The 26,655-nt window shown below is 36.7% G+C and overlaps 1 protein-coding gene across 2 annotated transcripts in view; it reads left to right on the top strand.

Annotated features, from left to right (window-relative positions):
- Nucleotides 1-4,977: 4,977 nt before the first annotated feature.
- The window catches only part of LOC117322305 (double-stranded RNA-specific editase 1-like), a 76,194-nt gene continuing 54,516 nt past the window's right edge, over nucleotides 4,978-26,655 (top strand). Inside the window, exon 1 of one of the 2 annotated variants that reach the window (XM_033877142.1) lies at nucleotides 4,978-5,555. In XM_033877142.1, the coding sequence (XP_033733033.1) occupies nucleotides 5,483-5,555 (73 nt within the window). In that variant the 5' untranslated portion in view covers nucleotides 4,978-5,482. The remainder of the gene's footprint in view (nucleotides 5,556-26,655) is intronic. The other variant, XM_033877143.1, reaches the window with a different exon arrangement.

Here is a 26,655-nt window from a genome sequence, read left to right as displayed (position 1 = left end):
TCATTATGAGATAAAAATGAACTTAAAATCAAGAATTCACCAAATTGAGGATTATAATTTTTTGCAAAGTTTTCAAATTAGTGACAGCATTTTAATAACTGACTTTTCACCTTCTAATGCTTAATTATTGATTTCTTCCAATATCTTAGTAAATCACTTTGATATTTAAACACTATTTACATTAAAGACCTTTATAAAATGAATCGTTTTTACACTTCTCCATATAGATAAAGGCATTAATCATTGATGACCAACAATCTGTGAAAGGCATTGATTATGATTTGTGATAAAACTTATCTGTTTGCACTTAAAATGATTTAGACAGCCGGAAGAAGCATTACGAACTGATAGGTCTAAGTCCCATGCCATCTGCTCAGATATGTTAGATGAAAATTAATCCCTTTGATAAATGTGAAGTTTTTTTTCTTCTAAAATAAACTGCTCGTAAGATATATAGAGTTTGAATTCTCGACCTCCCGACTTTCCAATGATATAAATGTTTATATGTGCTTGGACAATTTGATATTCATTTAAATTCTCTAACATTGTGATTTTCCAATGTTATTATTAAATTTTAGGGTATTCGGACATTTTGGTATTTGACTTTGAATTCTCGACCTCCCGACTTTCCAATGATATAAATGTTTATATGTGCTTGGACAATTTGATATTCATTTAAATTCTCTAACATTGTGATTTTCCAATGTTATTATACAATTTTAGGGTATTTCGGACATTTTAGTATTTGAGTTTGAATTTTCAACCTACTGACTTGTACAATTTTATATTCGAGTTTAAATTCTCACGGTAATTGTGATTTTCCAACGATATTACAAACTTTAAGTGTGTTCGGAAAATTTGATATTGAAGTTTTAATTCTCTAACCTTATGACTTTCCAATGATATTATAAACTTTTAGTGTGTTGGGACAATTTGATAATTTGAATTTGAAGTCCTGTTGACTTTTCTATGATAGAGACGTAGAGCGTGCTCGGACAATTTGATATCTGTGATTGAATTCTTTACTTTTTATTTTTCACCGACATAAACATTATTGTGTTTCAGCAATTTGACACACGGTATCAGATAAAATTGTTGATGTTTGTAGATAAAAATCAATTTCATGTATAAATCCCTTTGAAGTTGAGCCGGCCATGTTTGAATGTTTTAGAAGATGATAACGGAAAAACTCCTCCCAAGCTGTCACCACTAAGAAAAAATGGATAGTTTGTTTAAAGTAAATATTTGATGTGTAAAGGCGATATTCTGCTCCTTCCATGTCTAATCAATATTTATGTTTAGAACTTTTTTTTCCTCTTTATTGTCGGACAGACACGGTCTCCTGCTGTGTCCGTAAAAAATCTGATGGGCTTTGGATCAAAAGCTTACTACCATAAGCCCTTTCTGACAGGCATTAAAAGTCTTTGTATTTACAAGCACATAAAAAAGCTTGGGTACTGATAACAAGTATTTAATTGCAAGTGTGATAAACGTTTAATAACTTGGCCTAGGACAGGTTTCTCTTAGGGTATCTGATCTGTTTATATATATATATATAAATATCAGTAAGTATAGAAGATGGATGATAATAAAATTCCATGTGGTCACCCCCTATCGGGAGCTCCCAAATCGTTTATAGGGGATGTTCATGTGATGGTTGATGGTCATGAAGCTTTACAAGGACTGCTGAATGGGTTCATACTATTTAATCTCTCACTTAGTCTAATAAATGAGAAGACATATGCCAAACCTACTGATATTGCCCCATCAGGGCCCAACCGGCCCCGGGGTTGTATAGTGGCACTGTTGATACCTTCGTATGGGGAGGCAGAGATAGCAACATAACATCTGTTTCTAAAATTGATGTATTTCCACAGAAATTAAAAAAGAAGAAAACACTTCCACCATGTTGAGAGGGAAAATCATCTTTGTTTATCTTTTTGTTTATCATCTGTGAATGTCTGCTGATAGAGTTAAAGATGATAAGCCTCATCAACTGTTAAGGTACTTCCTGAATTCGAATCCTCCATGTTTTGTATAGTGGAAGTTATAAAGGATATTTGTAGGAATGGAGAAGTGGTCTCTCTGGTGGCCTTAAGGTGTAAAGTTTTATCAAGGTAGTTTAATTAAATCACTCAAATTATATACCCATGTTAAAGGTCACAGAGGTCAAATGTATTAGCATCTTCAAAAAAATGTATCAACTTTTGTATGAAGCTTTCTGTGATGACAGACTATTATTTAAGTAAGTTTGTTGAAATAAATGACCTTGACCCACATTGAAGGCTACAGGGGTCATTGGATCTGTAAGGTCAGAGACGGTCAGATATAGCTGGGGATGAAAGTCTATCATTATTATATTCAAATATGTCCTTTGCCCATATTTGCTAGGTCAAATACATCAAGTCAGATTTAAACAAATTTTACTTTGACCTCCTTTTGAAGGTCATTAAAGTCAAATGTGCTTGCCAACAACACTCTTTACATGTAAACAATACAGGCCTATTGGACCTCATTTTCTCATTAAATTATGTACAAATTAAATTTATTACAAAAGCCAACATTTTGATGCAGCCACATATGGTGAACTTGAGGCTGTAAGATGGATACATCCTATATTTATATAGAAGAGGTTTTCGGGTTTTACGTTCATTATGCCATAGACTGCAGAGGTTTTCGGGTTTTACACTCATTATGGTGTAGACTGCGGTCAGTAGGATTGACGAGACAAGAGAAGCGACTCTCCGTGTAGAAGTACCCAGACCTCCCACTGGACACAGGGCCATTACTGTATGTTTATTCGGGCCGATGAGAGGCAGGAGGCGGGGCTTCCTGGCACACCTCCATCGAAAGTCAATGTTTATGTCCAACAGTATACAGACATCATTCGTAGGGGTTAGAGGAATGTGTTGTAGAACAGGGTGGCTTTTCTAATGATTTAATAAGTTGGCACTCCAGGGGATTACAATTATACTGTCCAATAATTGAGGAGTATGTGTTGTATACATAATATTCCTGTGGAATTTAAGGAGTTTCGGACAGATGGAGATTCTATGCTACTTTGGAACACATACGATCCGAAAGTGTTCTGTTTATTGTTGCAAATAAAACTCTCCTCCACCAGCTTTCTATTTTTAATGTAGAAAAAATAAATACCTGTCACTTTCTTTCACTCCAGTGACTCTAGAAACCCTCCATACATACAGTACCGCAGTACTGCAGTTATTCTCATAGGTAATCGACACACGGAAGACAAATTATATAAGATTCTATCTGTTATATAAACCATTGTTTTCAGATACATGGGGGAGAAATACTGTGTATAATTATCTCTGACATTTGTACAATTTAAAAAAAAAAAAAAAAAAAATGTTATTTTTTTTGAGGATTTACCTACAGCAACAAAAGTTACCCTTGCAAACCTGTAGCATTAAATTGTTTATCCCCATTGAAAAAAATAGAAGAAAAGAACAGTTGGTAAAATGATTTAGCAGGGACAGAGGCATGAAGAGATTCCCAGGATCTACATTTTAACTGGTTGGGTAACACCAGACAGGGAGGACATCAGGGAAGAGAATCGCTTGTTTCTGATAACTCTGGAATTTTATCAGCCAAATGTATTTTCCTTCTCTCACTTGGAACAAAAAAAATACTGGCAAAGAAGCAGAGAATTTTTAATAGCATACATACTTCAGTTTCAGTTAATAGCAGAATAAAAAACAAGGGGAATTAAAATTATAGCTGTAATACTCCTATTATAATTAATTGTGGCTTTCAAAAGAAAAAAAATAGCGAAAATTCTGTGTGTTGTACAAGTGGATTTTATATGTAATGTTAAAATGTAAATGTCTTAAAATTGTTGATGTCAAGAAATTAAGACATATACAATAAAAATATATTGTTAAGACATCCATTCTTATGATTGCCATGAATGGAGAAACTATATTGAACTTTTTCCATATCAGACATTTCAAATACTATATATTCAAATATTTACCATGCATTATTCCTGTACTATGCACATGTGCACAAGTATGTTTTTTATACAGGCATGTTTTGAACATTTAATTTGAAAAAAAAAAAAATGAGAAAAAATCTTCAATTTTAAAAGTTTTAAAAAGATGAAGTAACAATTGAAACAGTTTCAAGATTTTTTTTCTTTTTCATTTTTTTTCTTCTGTGAATACAAACTCCTCCATGGCCTAAAGCCAGATAGAAGGATAGATTCCGCTCGTTCATTTGCCAACAATTAATCAGTTGTATTGTTATCTGATTAATGTACATGTTACAATAGAAATGACTCGGTACATCTGTATTTATTTCTAATGAAAACAGTAAACAGATAAAATAAACACGAAACCTTGTATAAATAAATTATAGCTTTCCTATAAAATTCCGCGATATCCATAAAATCTAATCACTGCTATCATTCTCAGCCATACCCTTTACAAGAAAAAACCTATTCTCATGAAAATATCTAAAAAAAAAAAATACTCCATGTAGCTTTACCAGAAAAAAACCCATTCTCATGAAAATATCTAAAAAAAGATAATACTCCATGTAGATTCTAAATTCCATATTTTGACAACACACTATCACTATCTCTTTCCAGACCTCGAGAAAATATCTAAAATACCAGTATTCTATTTAGAATCTCTCCACATCTTGACATCTCGCTATCTCAGCCGTAGTTTACACTGCAGACAATTAGAAAAAAGCTTGTGTTGTATTTAAAACTTCTGTGAATTTACGAGTGTCCAGTCGCAGCGACAGACAAGTGACTGGGGTCCTTAGCTGTTGGTGTTTCCAGGTAGCAGACAGTGAGACAGTTACTTGTGTACCATTGCCACAGATGGTGTGAATGCTATTGTATGTTGTATATATAGTAGGGGCTCCAATACTGCCTAGCACACCAGGGTATCCGCTGTAGTGAAATATCGACACCTTGTCAGGTAGGACTGGCTTATGACAACACTGTAGATGGGCTTGTTACAGCAGCCGTATCATAACACTGATTTTCCCTGTGTGTTACAATGGTCCCAGCGATGTAGTTTTATAAAGGGGTGGTGTCTCTACACTTGACTGCCAGATTAAGGTAGCTACCGCTTCATTGGTTACAACCCAGATGTAGCTGCACCAGGAATTGGTTGGTTTGTCTGCTCCCTAACATTATCCCGGGGTAAGTTTCCGTGGCGACCAGCAACGGTGACAGCAACCATTAATAATGGATACGAGATGAAGAACAACGAAATGATATATTTTCTAATTACGAAAGAAGCAGGACTATGTCCCGATTAACGCTTTCAGACAATTCAGACTGCTGAGAGGCGTGAGGAGAGAAGTTAGTTATCTGTGAGGGAGCTGTCAGCTAGAACTTTATAGGGAGCCGAGTTGTAGGGAGGCGTCATTGTAGGAAGTCGTCCTTATAGGGGAGCTGTCAGTGTATGTCGGCAGACAGGTGATAGGATGGTGTTATAATCTTATGGTACACACACACACAATGATGGTCGGATATAGAGGATCGGTTAAAAGGGACTACTATTGGCCTTTCTGTCGTAAGTGACTTTATTTCTTTTTTATTGTTTGTACTTATTCTCAAATTTGAGAAATAATTCTCATTTTAGTACTTATTCTCAAATTTAAGAAATAATTCTCATTTTAAATTGTCTTCTTCATTTCTGACATCTGTGTTGATAGATCTAAGCAAGTCTATAAAATGAACTGACGGAATTCATAGTCTATAATCCCATTGGGACTTCTATCTACAAAATTCCTTCAAAACTTCCTCATACTCAAATTTGAGAAATAATTCTCATTTTAAATTGTCTTCTTTATTTCTGACATCTATGTTGATATATATATAGATCTAAGCAAGTCAATAAAATGAACTGACGGAATTTAAAGTCTATAATCCCATTGGGACTTCTATCTACAAATTTCCTTCAAAACTTCCCCATACAGCACAAGTAATCATTTTCTCAAGTTTTAAACAGTTCATAGTGTAAATACTTTTGTCTTTTGAATGTCACAACGTAATTTAAAATTTTCCCATTACTGGGTATGGCATTTTGATTGACAGATGATGAAAGTGATCACTGTGTAATATTTTAGATATGGTTTGGGATTTGGTTGGGACCTTATTATAGTCGCTAGAACCAATGAGGTTTGGTCCCAGTCTCTAGAAACCAGAAGGGGGTTATTTATAAAACTTACAACTCTTGTCTTGTTTGTCAATCAAACGGGGCACATTTTGACAAAACAGTAATTGGTTTTTTGAAAAAAAAGACTGGAAGGTTTCTGCAATTTGTTCTATGGATAAAATCAAATGCTTGACATGAACAGCTGTCAGATCACTGACTTAAGGAATCCTTCAAAATTCTTTCTGTTCGTAGGAGTAATTTTTACCTCTTAGCTGTAGTGTTTCTGGTTTACGATAACTTGAAGCTAGTTTTCATTTCTGTTATCAAATCTAATACAGCACTTCAATTAATTATCAAAATTAATTACCAAAAAACAGTTTCCATTGGGCTTTAAAATATCCTCCAGGCGGCAAAGTTTGTAATATAAAATTTTGTAATGTTCTATAAGATGTCTAGAGCATGTAATCACAAAGTTAGGTAGGATTACTTTCGCATTTGTTAGTTTTGTGGGTAAAATATACACTGCTTGTATCTGCATGGGGAACTCAAGTCTAAACATTGAGATAAGCTTGCTTGATACGTTTAAATGAGGAAAGGTTGATAGACATTGGGTAAATAAATGATATCTCGTTGATAATTCCTTTCATAAACTCTCTGACATCGCCTTGGTGCAGGGAGAACGCCACCCTTCTGACCACCCGTGGTTAAACTTTTGGAGGTAGCAGTATTTGTTCAGCGAAAACATGCTAGGTGATCACAATCTCTTAAGAGCTTCAAAGATGTTGATCTTTTTTTTTCTTTTTTTTCTTTTAAAAGCAGTGCTATGTTAAAATCTTTAAAGAAAAATATTGAAATACGAATAGTCAATTTGTATTTAACCTCTAACAAATTAAATATTATACATTCTATGCAGAATGTGCTGTTTTTACTTCATGCAAAATGATTTATTCATAGAAGTGATTAGAGATTCCAGAATTTGTTTATGAAGTTTTTTATATCCTTGCTAAAGCTAAGGTCATACAGTTTAAACAGTGATATTCACGAGGACCAGAAACTTAATCTGAAGGGTCACAGAAAATTTATTTCATCTAAAAAAGATACGCATCTTTCCCAAATCTGATTAACCGTTCTTTTGCAGGATTTCCGTAATTTGTAAAATGCTTATGAATTCCAAAATATATAAATATTATGCAATATATCATCAACTGCATACATCGCAGATAAACTTTTATCATTATCATGGCAGAAATGGACTCGTCCGCGGATGGGACGTCGCTATCACTACTTGTACTAGTACATTAAACGTGTGCTACAAAGAGTTATGGAAATACTGATTCCATAGTTAACGTGCAGTACACATAAGCATATTAGAGTCATATTCTTTGTGTATGTGCTTGTGTAATTTGCTCACCAAAGACTCGTGGTTTTTATCGGTGTAATTTGTCGGATTCTGGCGTAGTCGTTGTCTCGGTTAGTTCCACAGCTTTTTTCTGTTCTGGGGATCCCGTGTCGTTTTGTGATTTCATTTACGAGTCTGTCCCAGTAGGTCCCTACCTAGGGTGAGGTGAGTCAGAATTATCAACGTGAGTTCGAAATGGAATTCGAACAGTATCAGGAAATGCTCCACAGAAATTATTTCACGGTCACTGAGCTTTCTGTCTGTTTATTATTATGACAACAGCTTATGCTGGTCTTTTCATGGTACGGTGGTAATCCGTTATAATCAGGTGCAACTGATTAAAAGATCTTCTTGACAAATTAGATATAAAATATTTAAATTTCAACTGCTTGAGGCAAAAAAAAAAGGACCAGATTTTAATCTTTAATGATTCGATATAGTTTAATTTTTTTTTTATTTGTTTTAAATGCAATTTTTCCCCCCCCCCGCTAGTTTTAGACTCGGAATTGACTTAACTTTTAGGCTGAGAGCTGGGAGAATTGTTTTAGCTTCAGATTTAGAATTGTGTGGAATATTCTAGTTTCAGAATAGAAGGAAGCAACATGCCCTGAGCCAAAGTCAAACAAATTCATGAGAATTCTTTAATATGTATGGCGTGGAAATGTTTGCCCTAAATAGTCCATGCTTACTGTGTAAATACCGAAAGGATGTAGAACTTAGTTACACGTGAGAGTTGTCCGTGTTGTAGACAATTGTTTGACTCGACACTTAATCTTGTATGATTCATAATTTACAGGGTATATATATGGTAGTTCTAAGCAAAAACAACCTCATCTCTTTTTAACAAATCGTTCAAACCAAAGTTCAGACAAGTAAAACGTGAAATAAAAAAATTATAAAATCAACTATTCTTGATTTATATGAACTGGTTTTTGATTTTGCATTCGAAATGGATCTTCTGAAGCAAGCTAAATCATACGTCTCCGAACACTTGTCACTCGATGGCCTGACCAGGACAGGGTTATGAAGAAGAGCCCTGAGGCATATAACAGTGGAAATTAAGATTCCAACATACATGCATCCAAAGGTTTTAACCCTTTGATTGAGTTTTCGTCAGGTGGATTTGTAATCTCAAACCAATGTAAATATAAACTTTATTTATTTTAAAACAATTGCGAAACAAGTTATATTAACTTAAATTAATCACGCTCCAACTCATATTGGCAGTGTATTTGTTGGGGTGGCTAATTTGAAGATGGCTGCAACGCATAACCTCTAAATGTTCATTAGGCCAGAATTGGACTCGTATACCAAGACCTACGAAAATAACAATGACCTATTGTCTTGAGATGATCAGGTTTGATAGTCCAAACTTGGTGTTGAATGCTGAATAAACTAAAATCTTTGACCTTACTATCAATATATATAGTGTATATGATACATTGTGTTGTAATTGTACGGTGTGTGAATATTTGTAATAATTGTATAATTCGCATCTATGTACACATTGCAATCCAGGTATTCAATATGATCTTGTGGACAATTGATCTTTATTGTTAATGGTCAGGGTATTTAACTTCTCATCGCTGTGCAATATCAAAGCATTCTTTTCTAAGAATATGGATTTGGTATGGTGGTGTAAGCTGCAGGTTTTTCTCGCTAGGCTATTAGATGCTGTATGTTGTGAGCAGAGTTTGAGGCCTGGCGACATCAAGGAAATCATCATTTGTGTTACTTTGTTATATATCTAATTATGTCGCATCATGTCAATTCCATTAAATGGCATTCCGTGGTATAAATTACCCATAATTCAGATGGCAATCTCTGAGACGGGTTAATCAAATATAAACTACCTATATAAACTTGAACACCGTTAAAATCACAGGATCAAATTGCTAAGGTTTTTGAATTTGTCAGATCTTAACTAGAAGGACGCAATTTTCTGTTTATATGCAAATATAGGTTCCGTACTACGCCCCGTTTTTCTCAATGTTCCTTACATTAAGAAATTCCTGAACGTAAAATTTTCCATAGGAAAGCATTGTTATTGGATTTAAGGAAAAAATCGTAGATAAGAAACTTTCCGTAACTTGTGTAAGGCTTTCCTATGGAAAATTTGAAGTTAATGAATTTCCTTACTTTAGGGATATTGATGAAACTTGGGTCTGTCTAGGCTTCTGACGTAATGCCGGTACGGCTGGTGAGTGTCGATATGTCTCCATGCTTCCTCTCGACAGTTTCGTATTGGTTCGTCCCAGAGTTCCAAATTATCTCTCCCAACTTGCCCTTCTTTTACAAGCATCACTTTCACTTTGATAAATGAAATTTCCGAAAGTGTGCACCTACACTAATGGAGGGTTTGATGATTGAAATATTTTGGCAGGCAGAAGACTTTTTCGAATCCAGTATTCAGATCTTTATTTCAAATTGCTTTTAACCAAGTAATGCATAGTTTCAAGAATGAAACTATTTCAATAAATTGTTAATGAAAACACACGGTACAGTTGATTTGATTTATACAGCTGCTTCATAGAAATGAACCTTTTCAGGATAGTTGATTTATTGGACATCTCCAATGTATTTCCATTTGGTACGAGATTTATGAAACTGTTAAAAAAATTTTTTTTTGATCAAGCCGCAATATGCCCCCATTATGACATGTGGTTGGGCAGGTGAACCCTGGATTCTTTTACATGTCCGGTCAAGGAATCGAAACCTGACAGCGTAGGTGAAATGTCGTGACATGACATTATGCATGTCATATACCTATTTATGACGTCATGTTGAATCAGTGATAAATGTGGGCTGTGACTATGTGTCTATGTGTGTCTTTTCATAACACAATTTATGAAATGGGTGTTATGACATTGATAAGGGGATGATTATTTAATCAAGATAGATCAATAATATGTTTTCTCTGAGTTGATTCTAAGCTGACAGTGCAAGCAATTGTGACAATTTCACTGGCGGTTTTCATAGGGGCGGATCCGGGTATGAATCTCCAAGCAGAGAGCAAACTGAAATGTCGGCACTTTCTGGTAGATATGACGACTGAAACCTGTTGTGATCATACAGAAATATCTCAGAAACAATTTCTGAATACCCAGACTTTGTATTTTATTTCTTTCAATCTCAATTGGAAGCTTTTTAACTTACACAGTCAGCTTAAGATAAAAAATTTTTGGTAAATTCGGAAGGAATAAAAAGTGGATATCATTTATATGTTGTAACGCATTGGTACATTTAGCCTTTAAAATGTGAATGATATTAGTGACAGATTTGAAAGACATTCACGTTTCCTTTGGGAATATCATTAGAAAATTGAATTCTATATCTGTCTGTCTACTGTACATGTAGATAGAAGTGGATCTATCAACCCACAGATATTAAATTAAGACTGACCTCCAGACAGAATTATTTGTTGTAATAAATGCATTATTCATATCGCATTCTTAGAAGTCATATTCCCTACATTAAAAAGGTATGTTTTAACTCACCTGACAAGAAATAATTTTGAGCTGATACGATGTTGTGTCATTGTAAATCATTTACGGGCGTAGCTTATGTTTATTTTTTCATTGAATGACTTCTTCTGAAGAACCATAAGGCCACAAGTTTTTTAGGTCACCTGAGACGAAGTCTGGTGGCAAATCTGGTCAAATGTGCTAAAATATATCAAAACACATGTGACCGTTAAGGCCCATGGGCCTCTTATAAAATGACCTTGAACAATGTGATGTGATATAGTGTATGTGTGAGGTGGTATGATATATGTGGTATGTATGTGTGTGGTATGATATATGTGGTATGTATGTGTGTGGTAAGATATATGTGGTATGTATGTGTGTGGTAAGATATATGTGGTATGTATGTGTGGTATGTATGTGTGGTGGTATGATATATGTGGTATGTATGTGTGTGGTGGTATGATATATGTGGTATGTATGTGTGTGGTGGTATGATATATGTGGTATGTATGTGTGTGGTGGTATGATATATGTGGTGTGTATGTGTGTGGTGGTATGATATATGTGATATGTATGTATGTGTGTGGTATGATATATGTGATATGTATGTGTGTGGTGGTATGATATATGTGGTATGTATGTGTGTGGTGGTATGATATATGTGGTGTGCATGTGTGTGGTGGTATGATATATGTGGTGTGTATGTGTGTGGTGGTATGATATATGTGATATGTATGTATGTGTGTGGTATGATATATGTGATATGTATGTGTGTGGTGGTATGATATATGTGGTGTGCATGTGTGTGGTGGTATGATATATGTGGTGTGTATGTGTGTGGTGGTATGATATATGTGATATGTATGTATGTGTGTGGTATGATATATGTGGTATGTATGTGTGTGGTAAGATATATGTGGTATGTATGTGTGTGGTAAGATATATGTGGTATGTATGTGTGGTATGTATGTGTGGTGGTATGATATATGTGGTATGTATGTGTGTGGTGGTATGATATATGTGGTATGTATGTGTGTGGTGGTATGATATATGTGGTATGTATGTGTGTGGTGGTATGATATATGTGGTGTGTATGTGTGTGGTGGTATGATATATGTGATATGTATGTATGTGTGTGGTATGATATATGTGATATGTATGTGTGTGGTGGTATGATATATGTGGTGTGCATGTGTGTGGTGGTATGATATATGTGGTGTGTATGTGTGTGGTGGTATGATATATGTGATATGTATGTATGTGTGTGGTATGATATATGTGGTATGTATGTGTGTGGTGGTATGATATCTGTGGTATGTAGGTATGTATGTGTGGTGGTATGGTATGTGTGGTATGTATGTGTGTGGTGGTATGATATATGTGGTATGTATGTGTGTGGTATGATATATGTGGTGTGTATGTGTGGTGGTATGATATATGTGGTATGTATGTGTGTGGTGGTATGATATATGTGATATGTATGTGTGTGTGGTATGTATGTGTGTGGTGGTATGATATATGTGGTATGTATGTGTGTGGTGGTATGATATATGTGGTGTGTATGTGTGTGTGGTATGTTATATGTGGTATGTATGTGTGTGGTATGATATATGTGGTATGTATGTGTGTGGTATGATATGTGGTATGTATGTGTGTGGTATGATATATGTGGTATGTATGTATGTGTGTGGTATGTATGTGTGTGGTGTGTATGTGTGGTGGTATGATATATGTGGTGTGTATGTGTGGTGGTATGATATATGTGGTGTGTATGTGTGTGGTGGTATGATATATGTGGTGTGTATGTGTGTGGTATGATATATGTGGTGTGTATGTGTGTGTGGTATGATATATGTGGTATGTATGTATGTGTGTGGTATGATATATGTGGTATGTATGTGTGTGGTGGTATGATATATTTGATATGTATGTGTGTGGTGGTATGATATATGTGGTATGTGTATGTGTGAGGTATGTATGTATGTGTGTGGTATGATATATGTGGTGTGTATGTGTGAGGTGGTATGATATATGTGGTGTGTATGTGTGTGGTATGATATACAAATGTATGTGGTGTGTATGTGTGGTGGTATGATATATGTGGTGTGTATGTGTGGTGGTATGATATGTGTGGTATGTATGTGTGTGGTATGATATATGTGGTGTGTATGTGTGTGGTATGATATATGTGGTGTGTATGTGTGTGGTATGATATATGTGGTATGTATGTGTGTGGTGGTATGATATATGTGGTATGTATGTGTGTGGTGGTATGATATATGTGGTATGATATATGTGGTGTGTATGTATGTGTGTGGTATGATATATGTGGTGGTATGATATATGTGGTATGATATATGTGGTATGTTATATGCCTTCTGTGATACTGACTGGCCCCCGAACCAGTACTTAGAATTGTTATATTGATGTACTCTAGCTAACTCCGAGCCGGGAATACAATTTACTCACTGATGTAGTAAAATTCTAAATACGGGAGTTAGAATTACGATAAAATGGCCGCTTAGCTCTACCTGTATCTACACCAACGGTCCTTTCGTTTAATGTCACACGTACATTACTCCTGTGTTTGACGATAATCTATATTTGGCTGTGTGCCGTAGGTAGATTGGCGAGATCACGTACGTTTTCAGTACTACCTTTTTTAGAGCAGTGGAAATACGCTGGATGCTGGCACAATACGTCTGTGGTCTTACTGACCTTTCAGTTTCACTTGGTTAGCAACTTGATGTTTGATTCACTATCAGAAAACCGTTTCTCTTCCCTCACATTTCAACGACTGGTTACACTCAAAGTATAGTATAGTACACTATATTGCTGTAATTAAATTCAGTAAATGTTTCCTTTTATAAGGGTTGATGTATTTTTTTGATCAACAGGAGAAATAGACTATAGATGGCAAAGATGTTAAGCATTGACATCTTCTTTATATGTTTTGAAATATTGTAAATATACATGGGTAAAAGATTATTTTATCCAAAATAATAACATTCCAAATTCTGTCCAGTCTTATCTCTGATATTTTTTCAGCTCGTAGTTGACAGACCTCATGTGTTTTTGTCTGACGGATATCTGAGGGAACCATTTATATTTGATATTGAATGATGTAGGATATGAGGGCGGTGTCCGCTAGGAGAAATAAACAGGCTTAATATGTATCGGACCAATAGCATTCCATTTTATATAAATACCATATTTTATCTGGTAATACACCCATCGTGTCTGTTGAGGTTCTTTAGAAATGCAAACAATTGCTTTTTAATTGTCCTGGGATTAATCTCATTTCCTACAAGGAGTAAAATTTCATGTGCTGACTGCCTGGACTTATATATATAGTACAGGATTTTTGTTATGTTTTAAGTTTTTTCTAGGATGTTAGGTTTTGTTTTAAGTTTTAGGTTTTGTCTTAAGTTTTAGGTTTTAAAGTTTTAGGTTTTGTCTTAAGTTTTAGGTTTTGTCTTGTATTTTAGGTTTCGTCTTAAATTTCAGACTTCGCAATAATTATAGATTAAGGTTTGGTCTTGAGCTTTTAAGTTTTGTACATGAGTTTTAGATTTGGTCTTGCTGTTTAGGTTTTTCCTTAAGATTTAAATATTGTTATAATGAGTTTAAGGTTTTGTATAAAGTTTTAGGTTTTGTCTTCAGTTTTAGATTTTGTATAAAGTTTTAGGTTTTGTCCATAAGTTTGAGGTTTTGCATGTCCACAAGTTTTAGGATTTGTCCACGAGTTTTAAGATTTGCGTTGTTCTGATTTGGGGACACAACTGTGTATTTGTTTACTTTGATCATGAAGGTGTCCGTGTTATTAAGATATTATCTCCCTTAGAGATTTCAACTTTAGATTCATTGTTAAGCCTAAGAATTTGATACATATCACTTGGTGACATTGTGTTTGGCGGTGCGTTTAACCCAAGCTTCAATCCTTGGTCCCACTGGTCATCATCATGGCAGCTTAAACAGACAAACCTTCCCTGTTGTCTATAGGGATGAATGGGAGGGTTACGGAGGCTGGCATCGATGGACAAATACAGGATTAAAATGTCACTAGGAATAAATCACTTTGTATTTAATTTCTCAACCAGCTTCTCAAGGATCATCAAATTATCACCAAAGCAGTAGCCTCCGATTAAATCACTTTGATCCGAGATGCCAATCTTTGAAATGTTGACTCTCTGCTTCCCGAGTTTTACACATATTCAACCTATATGGCACTTGATAAGCAGAAAGTGGTATATGGATTTTTCTGAGATCTCTGTGGAAGGCCAATCATTAACCAATAAAAAATTCTTCACCTGTCAGTGGCAAAAAATAAGGAAACACCGAAAAAAAAGTTCCAAGTGAAATAGAGAATGGATGGATGTCTCTAGAGAGGTGTAGAACTTGTGAGATACTGCTAAGGATGGGCTTTAGATCTTGGGTTTGTGACTTGGTAAGCAAGCTTTTCTTGACACCACTGGTAAAGCGTAGGAGGAAAATTGAGTTAAAATCATACAAGGCTTTTTTCCCAGAAGGTTGTCTTTCTGGGCAAAACATCAAAATTCTTTTTGCAATTGCCAAGTCCTTAGCTGACCTCAAACACAATGCATTTTCAGCGTTCTTTCCTCAGGGGAGGTATTGATTGAAAACAACTGGACTAAGAAACGAAGAAAACCTCAGTTCAAGCATTTGTAAGGCCAACTACTGATATCAAAGGGCTGCCAATACAGTACAAATTGAGACTAATTGTTAGTGCTGTAGATAGATTTGGTTTCAGTCATGGCACCTGCTTCCTGGGATGTCTGTTTTTCCTGGTAATGAGATTTTGTGGTGCTGAGGTTTCTGTTCCCAGGTGACCTGTCACTTTCTTGACCCTTTGTCCAACATGTGAATTTATAGATCATTGTCCGGTGTCTTCTCTATAAGATCATGTTGGTCCAGTTTAGGAGCAGAAAGTCTATGCTGAACGGTGGCATTGCTTATCCTTTGACCGTTTGTCTACTTTTTAGGCCCGCCATGAATTGGGGGGTGGGGGTTTGGGGCATTTAGTGGTACCCATGTCCGTCCTGTCGCAATACAATGTAACAAGCTAATCTCAGGAACTGCTGATGTGATCCTCACCAAACTATGTTTCGAGGTGTCAGGTGGCAGCAGGCCTAGGGCATTCATATCTTACAGACATTTTCTAGTTCTTATTCCAGAAAGACTGAGTGCATGGATTGGACCAAAATTCGGTCTGGAACAGTTTATATATATGTGATAATATAAATTAGGTAGAGAGACCGGGTTGTATGTGGCAGTTAACATGTTTTAAAGTTTTTTTTGTGACCATTAGTTGTAGTTCCACAAAAACATCAATTCATTGTGACCCTCAGATTTGGTACGACAAACATCAATTCTTTGTGACCCTCAGGTTTGGTACCAAACACATCAATTCTTTGTGACCCTCAGATTTGGTACCAAACATCAATTCTTTGTGACCCTCAGGTTTGGTACCAAACATCAATTCTTTGTGACCCTCAGATTTGGTACGACAAACATATCAATTCTTTGTGACCCTCAGATTTGGTACCAAACATCAATTCTTTGTGACCCTCAGGTTTGGTACCAAACATCAATTCTTTGTGACCCTCAGGTTTGGTACCAAACATCAATTCTTTGTGACCCTCAGATTTGGTACCAAACATCAATTCTTTGTGACCCTCAGATTTGGTACCAAACATCAATTCTTTGTGACCCTCAGATTTGGTACCAAACATCAATTCTTTGTGACCCTCAGATTTGGTACCAAACATCAATTCTTTGTGACCCTCAGATTTGGTACCAAACATCAATTCTTTGTGACCCTCAGATTTGGTACCAAACATCAATTCTTTGTGACCCTCAGGTTTGGTACCAAACACATCAATTCTTTGTGACCCTCAGGTTTGGTACCAAACATCAATTCTTTGTGACCCTCAGATTTGGTACCAAACATCAATTCTTTGTGACCCTCAGATTTGGTACCACAAACATCAATTCTTTGTGACCCTCAGGTTTGGTACCACAAACATCAATTCTTTGTGACCCTCAGGTTTGGTACCAAACATCAATTCTTTGTGACCCCAAGGTTTGGTACCAAACATCAATTCTTTGTGACCCTCAGGTTTGGTACCAAACATCAATTCTTTGTGACCCCAAGGTTTGGTACCAAACATCAATTCTTTGTGACCCTCAGATTTGGTACCAAACATCAATTCTTTGTGACCCTCAGATTTGGTACCAAACATCAATTCTTTGTGACCCTCAGATTTGGTACCACAAACACATCAATTCTTTGTGACCCTCAGATTTGGTACCAAACATCAATTCTTTGTGACCCTCAGATTTGGTACCAAACACATCAATTCTTTGTGACCCTCAGATTTGGTACCAAACATCAATTCTTTGTGACCCCAAGGTTTGGTACCAAACATCAATTCTTTGTGACCCTCAGATTTGGTACCAAACATCAATTCTTTGTGACCCTCAGATTTGGTACGACAAACATCAATTCTTTGTGACCCTCAGGTTTGGTACCAAACATCAATTCTTTGCGACCCTCAGATTTGGTACCAAACACATCAATTCTTTGTGACCCTCAGATTTGGTACCACAAACACATCAATTCTTTGTGACCCTCAGATTTGGTACCACAAACATCAATTCTTTGTGACCCTCAGGTTTGGTACCAAACATCAATTCTTTGTGACCCTCAGATTTGGTACCAAACATCAATTCTTTGTGACCCTCAGGTTTGGTACGACAAACATCAATTCTTTGTGACCCTCAGGTTTGGTACCAAACACATCAATTCTTTGTGACCCTCAGATTTGGTACCAAACATCAATTCTTTGTGACCCTCAGATTTGGTACCACAAACATCAATTCTTTGTGACCCTCAGGTTTGGTACCAAACATCAATTCTTTGTGACCCTCAGGTTTGGTACCAAACATCAATTCTTTGTGACCCTCAGATTTGGTACCAAACATCAATTCTTTGTGACCCTCAGGTTTGGTACGACAAACATCAATTCTTTGTGACCCTCAGGTTTGGTACCAAACACATCAATTCTTTGTGACCCTCAGATTTGGTACCAAACATCAATTCTTTGTGACCCTCAGATTTGGTACCAAACATCAATTCTTTGTGACCCTCAGATTTGGTACCACAAACATCAATTCTTTGTGACCCTCAGGTTTGGTACCAAACATCAATTCTTTGTGACCCTCAGGTTTGGTACCAAACATCAATTCTTTGTGACCCTCAGATTTGGTACCAAACATCAATTCTTTGTGACCCTCAGGTTTGGTACGACAAACATCAATTCTTTGTGACCCTCAGGTTTGGTACCAAACACATCAATTCTTTGTGACCCTCAGATTTGGTACCAAACATCAATTCTTTGTGACCCTCAGATTTGGTACCAAACATCAATTCTTTGTGACCCTCAGATTTGGTACCAAACATCAATTCTTTGTGACCCTCAGATTTGGTACCAAACATCAATTCTTTGTGACCCCAAGGTTTGGTACCAAACATCAATTCTTTGTGACCCTCAGGTTTGGTACCAAACATCAATTCTTTGTGACCCCAAGGTTTGGTACCAAACATCAATTCTTTGTGACCCTCAGATTTGGTACCAAACATCAATTCTTTGTGACCCTCAGATTTGGTACCACAAACATCAATTCTTTGTGACCCTCAGATTTGGTACCAAACATCAATTCTTTGTGACCCTCAGATTTGGTACGACAAACATCAATTCTTTGTGACCCTCAGATTTGGTACCAAACATCAATTCTTTGTGACCCTCAGGTTTGGTACCAAACATCAATTCTTTGTGACCCTCAGGTTTGGTACCACAAACATCAATTCATTGTGACCCTCAGATTTGGTACCAAACATCAATTCTTTGTGACCCTCAGATTTGGTACCACAAACATCAATTCTTTGTGACCCTCAGATTTGGTACCAAACATCAATTCTTTGTGACCCTCAGGTTTGGTACCAAACATCAATTCTTTGTGACCCTCAGGTTTGGTACCACAAACATCAATTCTTTGTGACCCTCAGATTTGGTACCAAACATCAATTCTTTGTGACCCTCAGATTTGGTACGACAAACATCAATTCTTTGTGACCCTCAGGTTTGGTACGACAAGCACATCAATTCTTTGTGACCCTCAGGTTTGGTACGACAAACATCAATTCTTTGTGACCCTCAGATTTGGTACCAAACATCAATTCTTTGTGACCCTCAGATTTGGTACCAAACATCAATTCTTTGTGACCCTCAGGTTTGGTACCAAACATCAATTCTTTGTGACCCTCAGGTTTGGTACCACAAACATCAATTCTTTGTGACCCTCAGATTTGGTACCAAACATCAATTCTTTGTGACCCTCAGATTTGGTACGACAAACATCAATTCTTTGTGACCCTCAGGTTTGGTACCACAAACATCAATTCTTTGTGACCCTCAGATTTGGTACCACAAACATCAATTCTTTGTGACCCTCAGGTTTGGTACCAAACATCAATTCTTTGTGACCCCAAGGTTTGGTACCAAACATCAATTCTTTGTGACCCTCAGGTTTGGTACCAAACATCAATTCTTTGTGACCCTCAGATTTGGTACGACAAACATCAATTCTTTGTGACCCTCAGATTTGGTACCAAACATCAATTCTTTGTGACCCTCAGATTTGGTACCAAACATCAATTCTTTGAGACCCTCAGATTTGGTACCAAACATATCAATTCTTTGTGACCCTCAGATTTGGTACCAAACACATCAATTCTTTGTGACCCTCAGATTTGGTACCAAACACATCAATTCTTTGTGACCCTCAGATTTGGTACCAAACATCAATTCTTTGTGACCCTCAGATTTGGTACCAAACATCAATTCTTTGTGACCCTCAGATTTGGTACCAAACACATCAATTCTTTGTGACCCTCAGATTTGGTACCAAACATCAATTCTTTGTGACCCTCAGGTTTGGTACCAAACATCAATTCTTTGTGACCCTCAGATTTGGTACCAAACATCAATTCTTTGTGACCCTCAGGTTTGGTACCAAACATCAATTCTTTGTGACCCTCAGATTTGGTACCAAACATCAATTCTTTGTGACCCTCAGGTTTGGTACCAAACATCAATTCTTTGCGACCCTCAGATTTGGTATCACAACATTCCATACACAACTTGCTCCAAGAACAATTTGGTTTATTTTGTTTAACGTCCTATTATTATCCAGGATCATTTAAGGATGTGCCAGGTTTTGGAGATGGATAAAAGCCAGAGTTCCCAGAGAAAAACCACCGACCTACGGTCAGTACCTGGCAACTGCCCCACGTAGGGTTTTGAACTCGCAACCCAGAGGTGGAGGGCTAGTGTTAAAGTGTCGGTACACCTTAACCACTCGGCCACCGCGGCCAACTAGAACAAAGTTGGATATGACGATCGATGATATCATCATAAAAACACTTCAAGACAAGATAGACTGGAGACAAATGTTTTGTCACAAACAGAGCATAATAACTGCTTGATAACGAGATCAGACATTTGGACACCGTTAGAATATTACAGGCATGTGTTCAGCTTGTTGTGTGTGTTACACAGAGACAGATTATGGTAACACATGGAACAAATTGTCAGTGATGATGTGAAAAAACTAGATCTTGAGTCCCGGCTGTCTGCAGAGCCTGAAGGTGGCAGATCGCCTTGTATGTACATGTAGTACACATGTATGTATCAGAATCACATCGTTTGGGACAACTTGTATCTAACCTCTGCATTACGCAAAAGAAATAATGTTTGGTCAGGGTTACAAGGGCCAAAAGACTTAGGTATGGTATGGTAGCAAAATTCTTCAAATGATGGCCTTTTTTTAGCCCACCATCATCAGATGGTGGGCTATTCAAATCGCCCTGCGTCCGTGGTCCGTCGTCCGTCCGTCCGTCCGTCCGTAAACAATTCTTGTTATCGCTATTTCTCAGAAAGTACTGAAGGGATCTTTCTCAAATTTCATATGTAGGTTCCCCTTGGTGCCTTGTTATGCATATTGCATTTTGAGACCAATCGGAAAACAACATGGCCAACAGGCAGCCATCTTGGATTTTGACAATTGAAGTTTGTTATCGCTATTTCTGAGAAAGTACTGAAGGGATCTTTCTCAAATTTCATATGAAGGTTCCCCTTGGTGCCTAGTTATGCATATTGCGTTTTGAGACCAATCGGAAAACAACATGGCCGACAGGCAGCCATCTTGGATTTTGACAATTGAAGTTTGTTATCGCTATTTCTGAGAAAGTACTGAAGGGATCTTTCTCAAATTTCATATGAAGCTTCCCCTTGGTGCCTAGTTATGCATATTGCGTTTTGAGACCAATCCGAAAACAACATGGCCGACAGGCAGCCATCTTGGATTTTGACAATTGAAGTTTGTTATCGCTATTTCTGAGAAAGTACGGAAGGGATCTTTCTCAAATTTCATATGAAGGTTCCCCTTGGTGCCTAGTTATGCATATTGCGTTTTGAGACCAATCCGAAAACAACATGGCCGACAGGCAGCCATCTTGGATTTTGACAATTGAAGTTTGTTATCGCTATTTCTGAGAATGTACTGAATGGATCTTTCTGAAATTTCATATGTAGGTTTCCCTTGGTGCCTAGTTATGCATATTGCGTTTTGAGACCAATCTGAAAACAATATGGCCGACAGGCAGCCATCTTGGATTTTGACAATTGAAGATTGTTATCGCTATTTCTGAGAAAGTACTGAAGGGATCTTTCTCAAATTTCATATGAAGGTTCCTCTTGGTGCCTAGTTATTCATATTGCGTTTTGAGACCAATCCGAAAACAACATGGCCGACAGGCAGCCATCTTGGATTTTGACAATTGAAGATTGTTATCGCTATTTCTGAGAAAGTACTGAAGGGATCTTTCTCAAATTTCATATGAAGGTTCCCCTTGGTGCCTAGTTATGCATATTGCGTTTTGAGACCAATCCGAAAACAACATGGCCGACAGGCAGCCATCTTGGATTTTGACAATTGAAGTTTGTTATCGCTATTTCTGAGAAAGTACTGAAGGGATCTTTCTCAAATTTCATATGTAGGTTCCCCTTGGTGCCTAGTTATGCATATTGCGATTTGAGACCAATCGGAAAACAACATGGCCGACAGGCAGCCATCTTGGATTTTGACAATTGAAGTTTGTTATCACTATTTCTGAGAAAGTATTTAAGGGATCTTTCTCAAATTTCATATGTAAGTTTCCCTTGTCGCCTAGTTATGCATATTGCATTTTGAGACCAATCTGAAAATAACATGGCCGACAGGCAGCCATCTTGGATTTTGACAATTGAAGTTTGTTATCGCTATTTCTGAGAAAGAACTGAAGGGATCTTTCTCAAATTTCATATGGAGGTTCCCCTTGGTGCCTTGTTATGCATATTGCGATTTGAGACCAATCGGAAAACAACATGGCCGACAGGCAGCCATCTTGGATTTTGACAATTGAAGATTGTTATCGCTATTTCTGAGAAAGTACTGAAGGGATCTTTCTCAAATTCCATATGAAGGGTCCCCTTTGGTGCCTAGTTATGCATATTGCGTTTTGAGACCAATCCGAAAACAACATGGCCGACAGGCAGCCATCTTGGATTTTGACAATTGAAGTTTGTTATCGCTATTTCTGAGAAAGTACTGAAGGGATCTTTCTTAAATTCCATATGTAGGTTCCCCTTGGTGCCTAGTTATGCATATTGCGATTTGAGACCAATCGGAAAACAACATGGCCGACAGGCAGCCATCTTGGATTTTGACAATTGAAGTTTGTTATCACTATTTCTGAGAAATTATTTAAGGGATCTTTCTCAAATTTCATATGTAAGTTTCCCTTGTCGCCTAGTTATGCATATTGCATTTTGAGACCAATCTGAAAATAACATGGCCGACAGGCAGCCATCTTGGATTTTGACAATTGAAGTTTGTTATCGCTATTTCTGAGAAAGTACTGAAGGGATCTTTCTCAAATTTCATATGGAGGTTCCCCTTGGTGCCTCGTTATGCTTATTGCATTTTGAGATCAATTGGAAAACAATATGGCCGACAGACCGCCATCTTGGATTTTGACAATTGAAGTTTGTTATCTCTATTTCTCAAATTACTGAATGGATCTTTCTCAAATTTCATAAGTAGGTTCCCCTTGGTCCCTTGTATTGCATTTTTGGACCAGTCTGTCCTGAAAACAACCTGGCAAACAAACAGCCATTATCGTTAAATCTCAAATTTCTTATATAGCTAGGATTCCCTTGTTTGAAAAGTACTGGAGGGATGTCTCAATTTGCACAGATTAGTAAAATGAAGGGAAAAGTAGAGAAAAGATCAATCTGACATGGAACCTATGAAGATCATTCAATGGTGGGCGCCAAGATCCCTCTGGGATCTCTTGTTTCTATAAACCATTATAACTTATAAGATATGTAGGGAAAATGTTAAGGGTCGGAGTGGGTGGGTTAAGTTGTACTACTGTTCTAGGTAGGGGAAACACTACGCAGAAATTTCCGGACTTATTATTGTATACAGTTTTATCGATCATTTATTATGTGTTTTAAAACTTCCTACCCATCTGTGCAGTTAACTAATTATGTCAGTTTGAAGTGAAAATAATATTTACATTGGTTTTTAATGTGGAATTCTTTTCATTTTTATGATTTTAATATTGGGTAATAATTGGTAATATCCTCACTAATGCTTCATGTGAAATATGTTTGTTATCTGGGTTTATTACCCCATGAACAGCAAGTTTGAGTAGAGTCTTTTTGTAGCAGCTGGTCGCTACCTCACTGAACAACAAAAATTACAAGGTGCCTGTCGCATACAAATCAAAGCATTTGGGGTAAAGTGCTTTGCCCAAGGGCATTAAATCACAGCACATTACATTTTTTTTTATCTCGGCTTTCTGAGAAATACAGACATTCAGGGGTGTAGGGAATTTTATCTGCGGTGACATTGTCCAATTCTCTACCAGCTGAGGTATTGAAAACTGAAACTCAATTCTAAACTCATATATATTTGTGTGTCGATAAAAATATGACAGGCTCTATAAATTTCTTGAACAAGTTATAATTAAGATTAGGAAATCCATGAGATACTCCGTGGAAAATCCTGGGGATTTCTCCAGGAAGTATACAGGGAAAGATGGATTTTTTCAGACTGGGACGTAATTTCTTAGTTCCAACAGTGGATGTTTGATGTAGTTATCATATATATTTTCTACTTTAGATCCACTCAGGTCAAAGGCAACAATATTTTAACAGCAGAAATTTTATTAGCTGGTAAAATAATTCACTTACGCAAACAGCTTGAAACTGCACAAAATTGTATGTTACCGCATAAAAGTCAAACTGGAAGTGCAGAGTCCCTTTAAAACACCACACGTCTCTAGTTTTGATTTGGGCCTCCGGTATATTTCAGTGCCTACTAATTTTGGCAATCTCCAATATAAGATTTGGTCTGAAAATAGAGAATTTTGAAAATGAAATTTGTTACTTTTACTGATTAAATCAAATGTTCGCAGTACTGCATGGTAGTTTGAGTTAACCACAAGAAACATCAAATTTAATTATCATAAAAAAAGATCTGTCAGTTAACGGCAGTTTTGTAGTTTTGACCCTTGACCTTGTCATTTATATATGCTTAGTGATATGATTTTGACTGATAAGAGATTTGAAGTAAAATTCAAACAAAACGTCACTTATTTTACAGATACATATACACATTGCCCTCAAAAAGAAACCTTGACGCATAATTTTTTAATGGTTAGTATTTAAGTCTGTAAGGAAATTGATAGTGACAAGGTCAATTTTCTTGAAATTTATTAGTTTTTCATTGACAATGGCAAATGTTTTCAAAAGTACTTAATTTTTCTCAAAGCTACTTAAATACGGGAGGGAGCTATTTTAAAAAATCTTCAGTGTACATCCTGTATATGGACATCGAAATTGCTACACGGATTCGATTTGTGAACGACACTAGCACTTAACTCATCTAAACGAAAACCTTCAGCTTCTCGCACATACAACCAGCACTTTTCTCAAAATGAAAAATTATCAGTTGCATGTTTTTCCATGGAGTTAATTATTCAATCTAATTAGTATATGCTCATGTGATCCTTAAAAACTGATAAAGATTAATGTCTTGTGAAGGTCTGATCTTCCCCGAGTCGTACTCAAGCATTGCCATCGAAGATGCAGGGTTTTGATAAATGATGTGTTCACTTCCTTAGAGAAACCGCATGCTGGTAGGCAGTATTTGTAATTTTCAGGAAACTAATACGAAGAAACAGTTGTGCTTTAAGTCAGTATGATCAGAAGTATATAAAAACTATACGGTTCTACAGTTTAAATAATCATGTAAGCCGAGTGCGAAAATGTGACATGATATGCAGTATGTTGGAGTGCATATAGCTTGGATCTTGGGCTCTAAGACAAGATCTGACATCACACGACATGAGTTTTTTCATAACAGAGAGATTGTATTAATTCTCGGCTTCTTTCTCCGTCATTGTTTCTCCATTAATAGGCTGGGAGGACATTCCAAAACCCTCATGCGGGGTGTTCTGGCATATCAACCAAGCTGTTTGGACATGCCTATTCTGCTGAAATTGGCATAACAAACAAAAAAATGACAAGATTACTTGCCAAAGGAAAGATGGAGTCCATTGAAGAAAGAATGTATGATTAGCTGTCATTTGACAAACTAGTTTCGGTCCAATGGTAGTTGACGGGCGAGACCAGCAACGGAGGACTCTGGGGGACTTGTGTTGGTGAAGTAGTATTAATTAGTGTGGTAGCTCCGTCTGCAGTAGGAGTGGATACCAATATACTGTAAGTTAGTCGCAGCTGATAAGTAAAGTCTGCATCAAGCTCCGTACCCTGTCGTCAGTCAGCCAGTCTGGCAATCAATTTGTCAGAGCCACTACACAACATGAGAAATATCTTTGTCACAAGTTCTCTGACGGTCTTACTTATAACCGTGCCATACCTTGGCAAATCAGCCCAGATTATATAGCACCACTAAAGCAGACTTATTCAATTGTCAGAGAGTTACTAATGAAATCCTGGAGATAATATTATTGTTTTACAAATCTATCAAATTGCTTTGTATGTATTTTTGTGTGTTTCAGTATTTTACACCCTGAGTAGTCAAGGCTAACATTTCTGTTAATAAAAATAATCTCATTACTGGAGAGTCCTTGTTTGTTGTCGTATTTCCATGAAACTAATTTCAAATGGAAACCAACAAAATGTCTTTTCTACTCTGTTTTGCCTTAACACTTTTAATGGTAGATGGGTTCTGTAGGTATTTACCATACTTATCCAGTAATAAGCCCATGTCGGGTAATAAGCCCATGTCTTGTAATGAGCCCATGTCTTGTAATAAGCCTATGTCTGGTAATAAGCCCATGTCTGGTAATAAGCCCATGTCTGGTAATAAGCCCATGTCTGGTAATAAGTCCATGTCTGATAATAAGCCTGTGTCTGGCAATAAGCCCATACCCGGTAAAAAGCTCATATCTTGTAATAAGCCCATGTCAGGTAGTAAGCCAATGTCTTGTAAT

This window comes from Pecten maximus, chromosome 2 (assembly GCF_902652985.1).
Source record: "Pecten maximus chromosome 2, xPecMax1.1, whole genome shotgun sequence".
In the NCBI taxonomy this organism is placed as follows: domain Eukaryota; kingdom Metazoa; phylum Mollusca; class Bivalvia; order Pectinida; family Pectinidae; genus Pecten; species Pecten maximus.
This window is presented reverse-complemented; position numbering and strand designations above follow the sequence as displayed.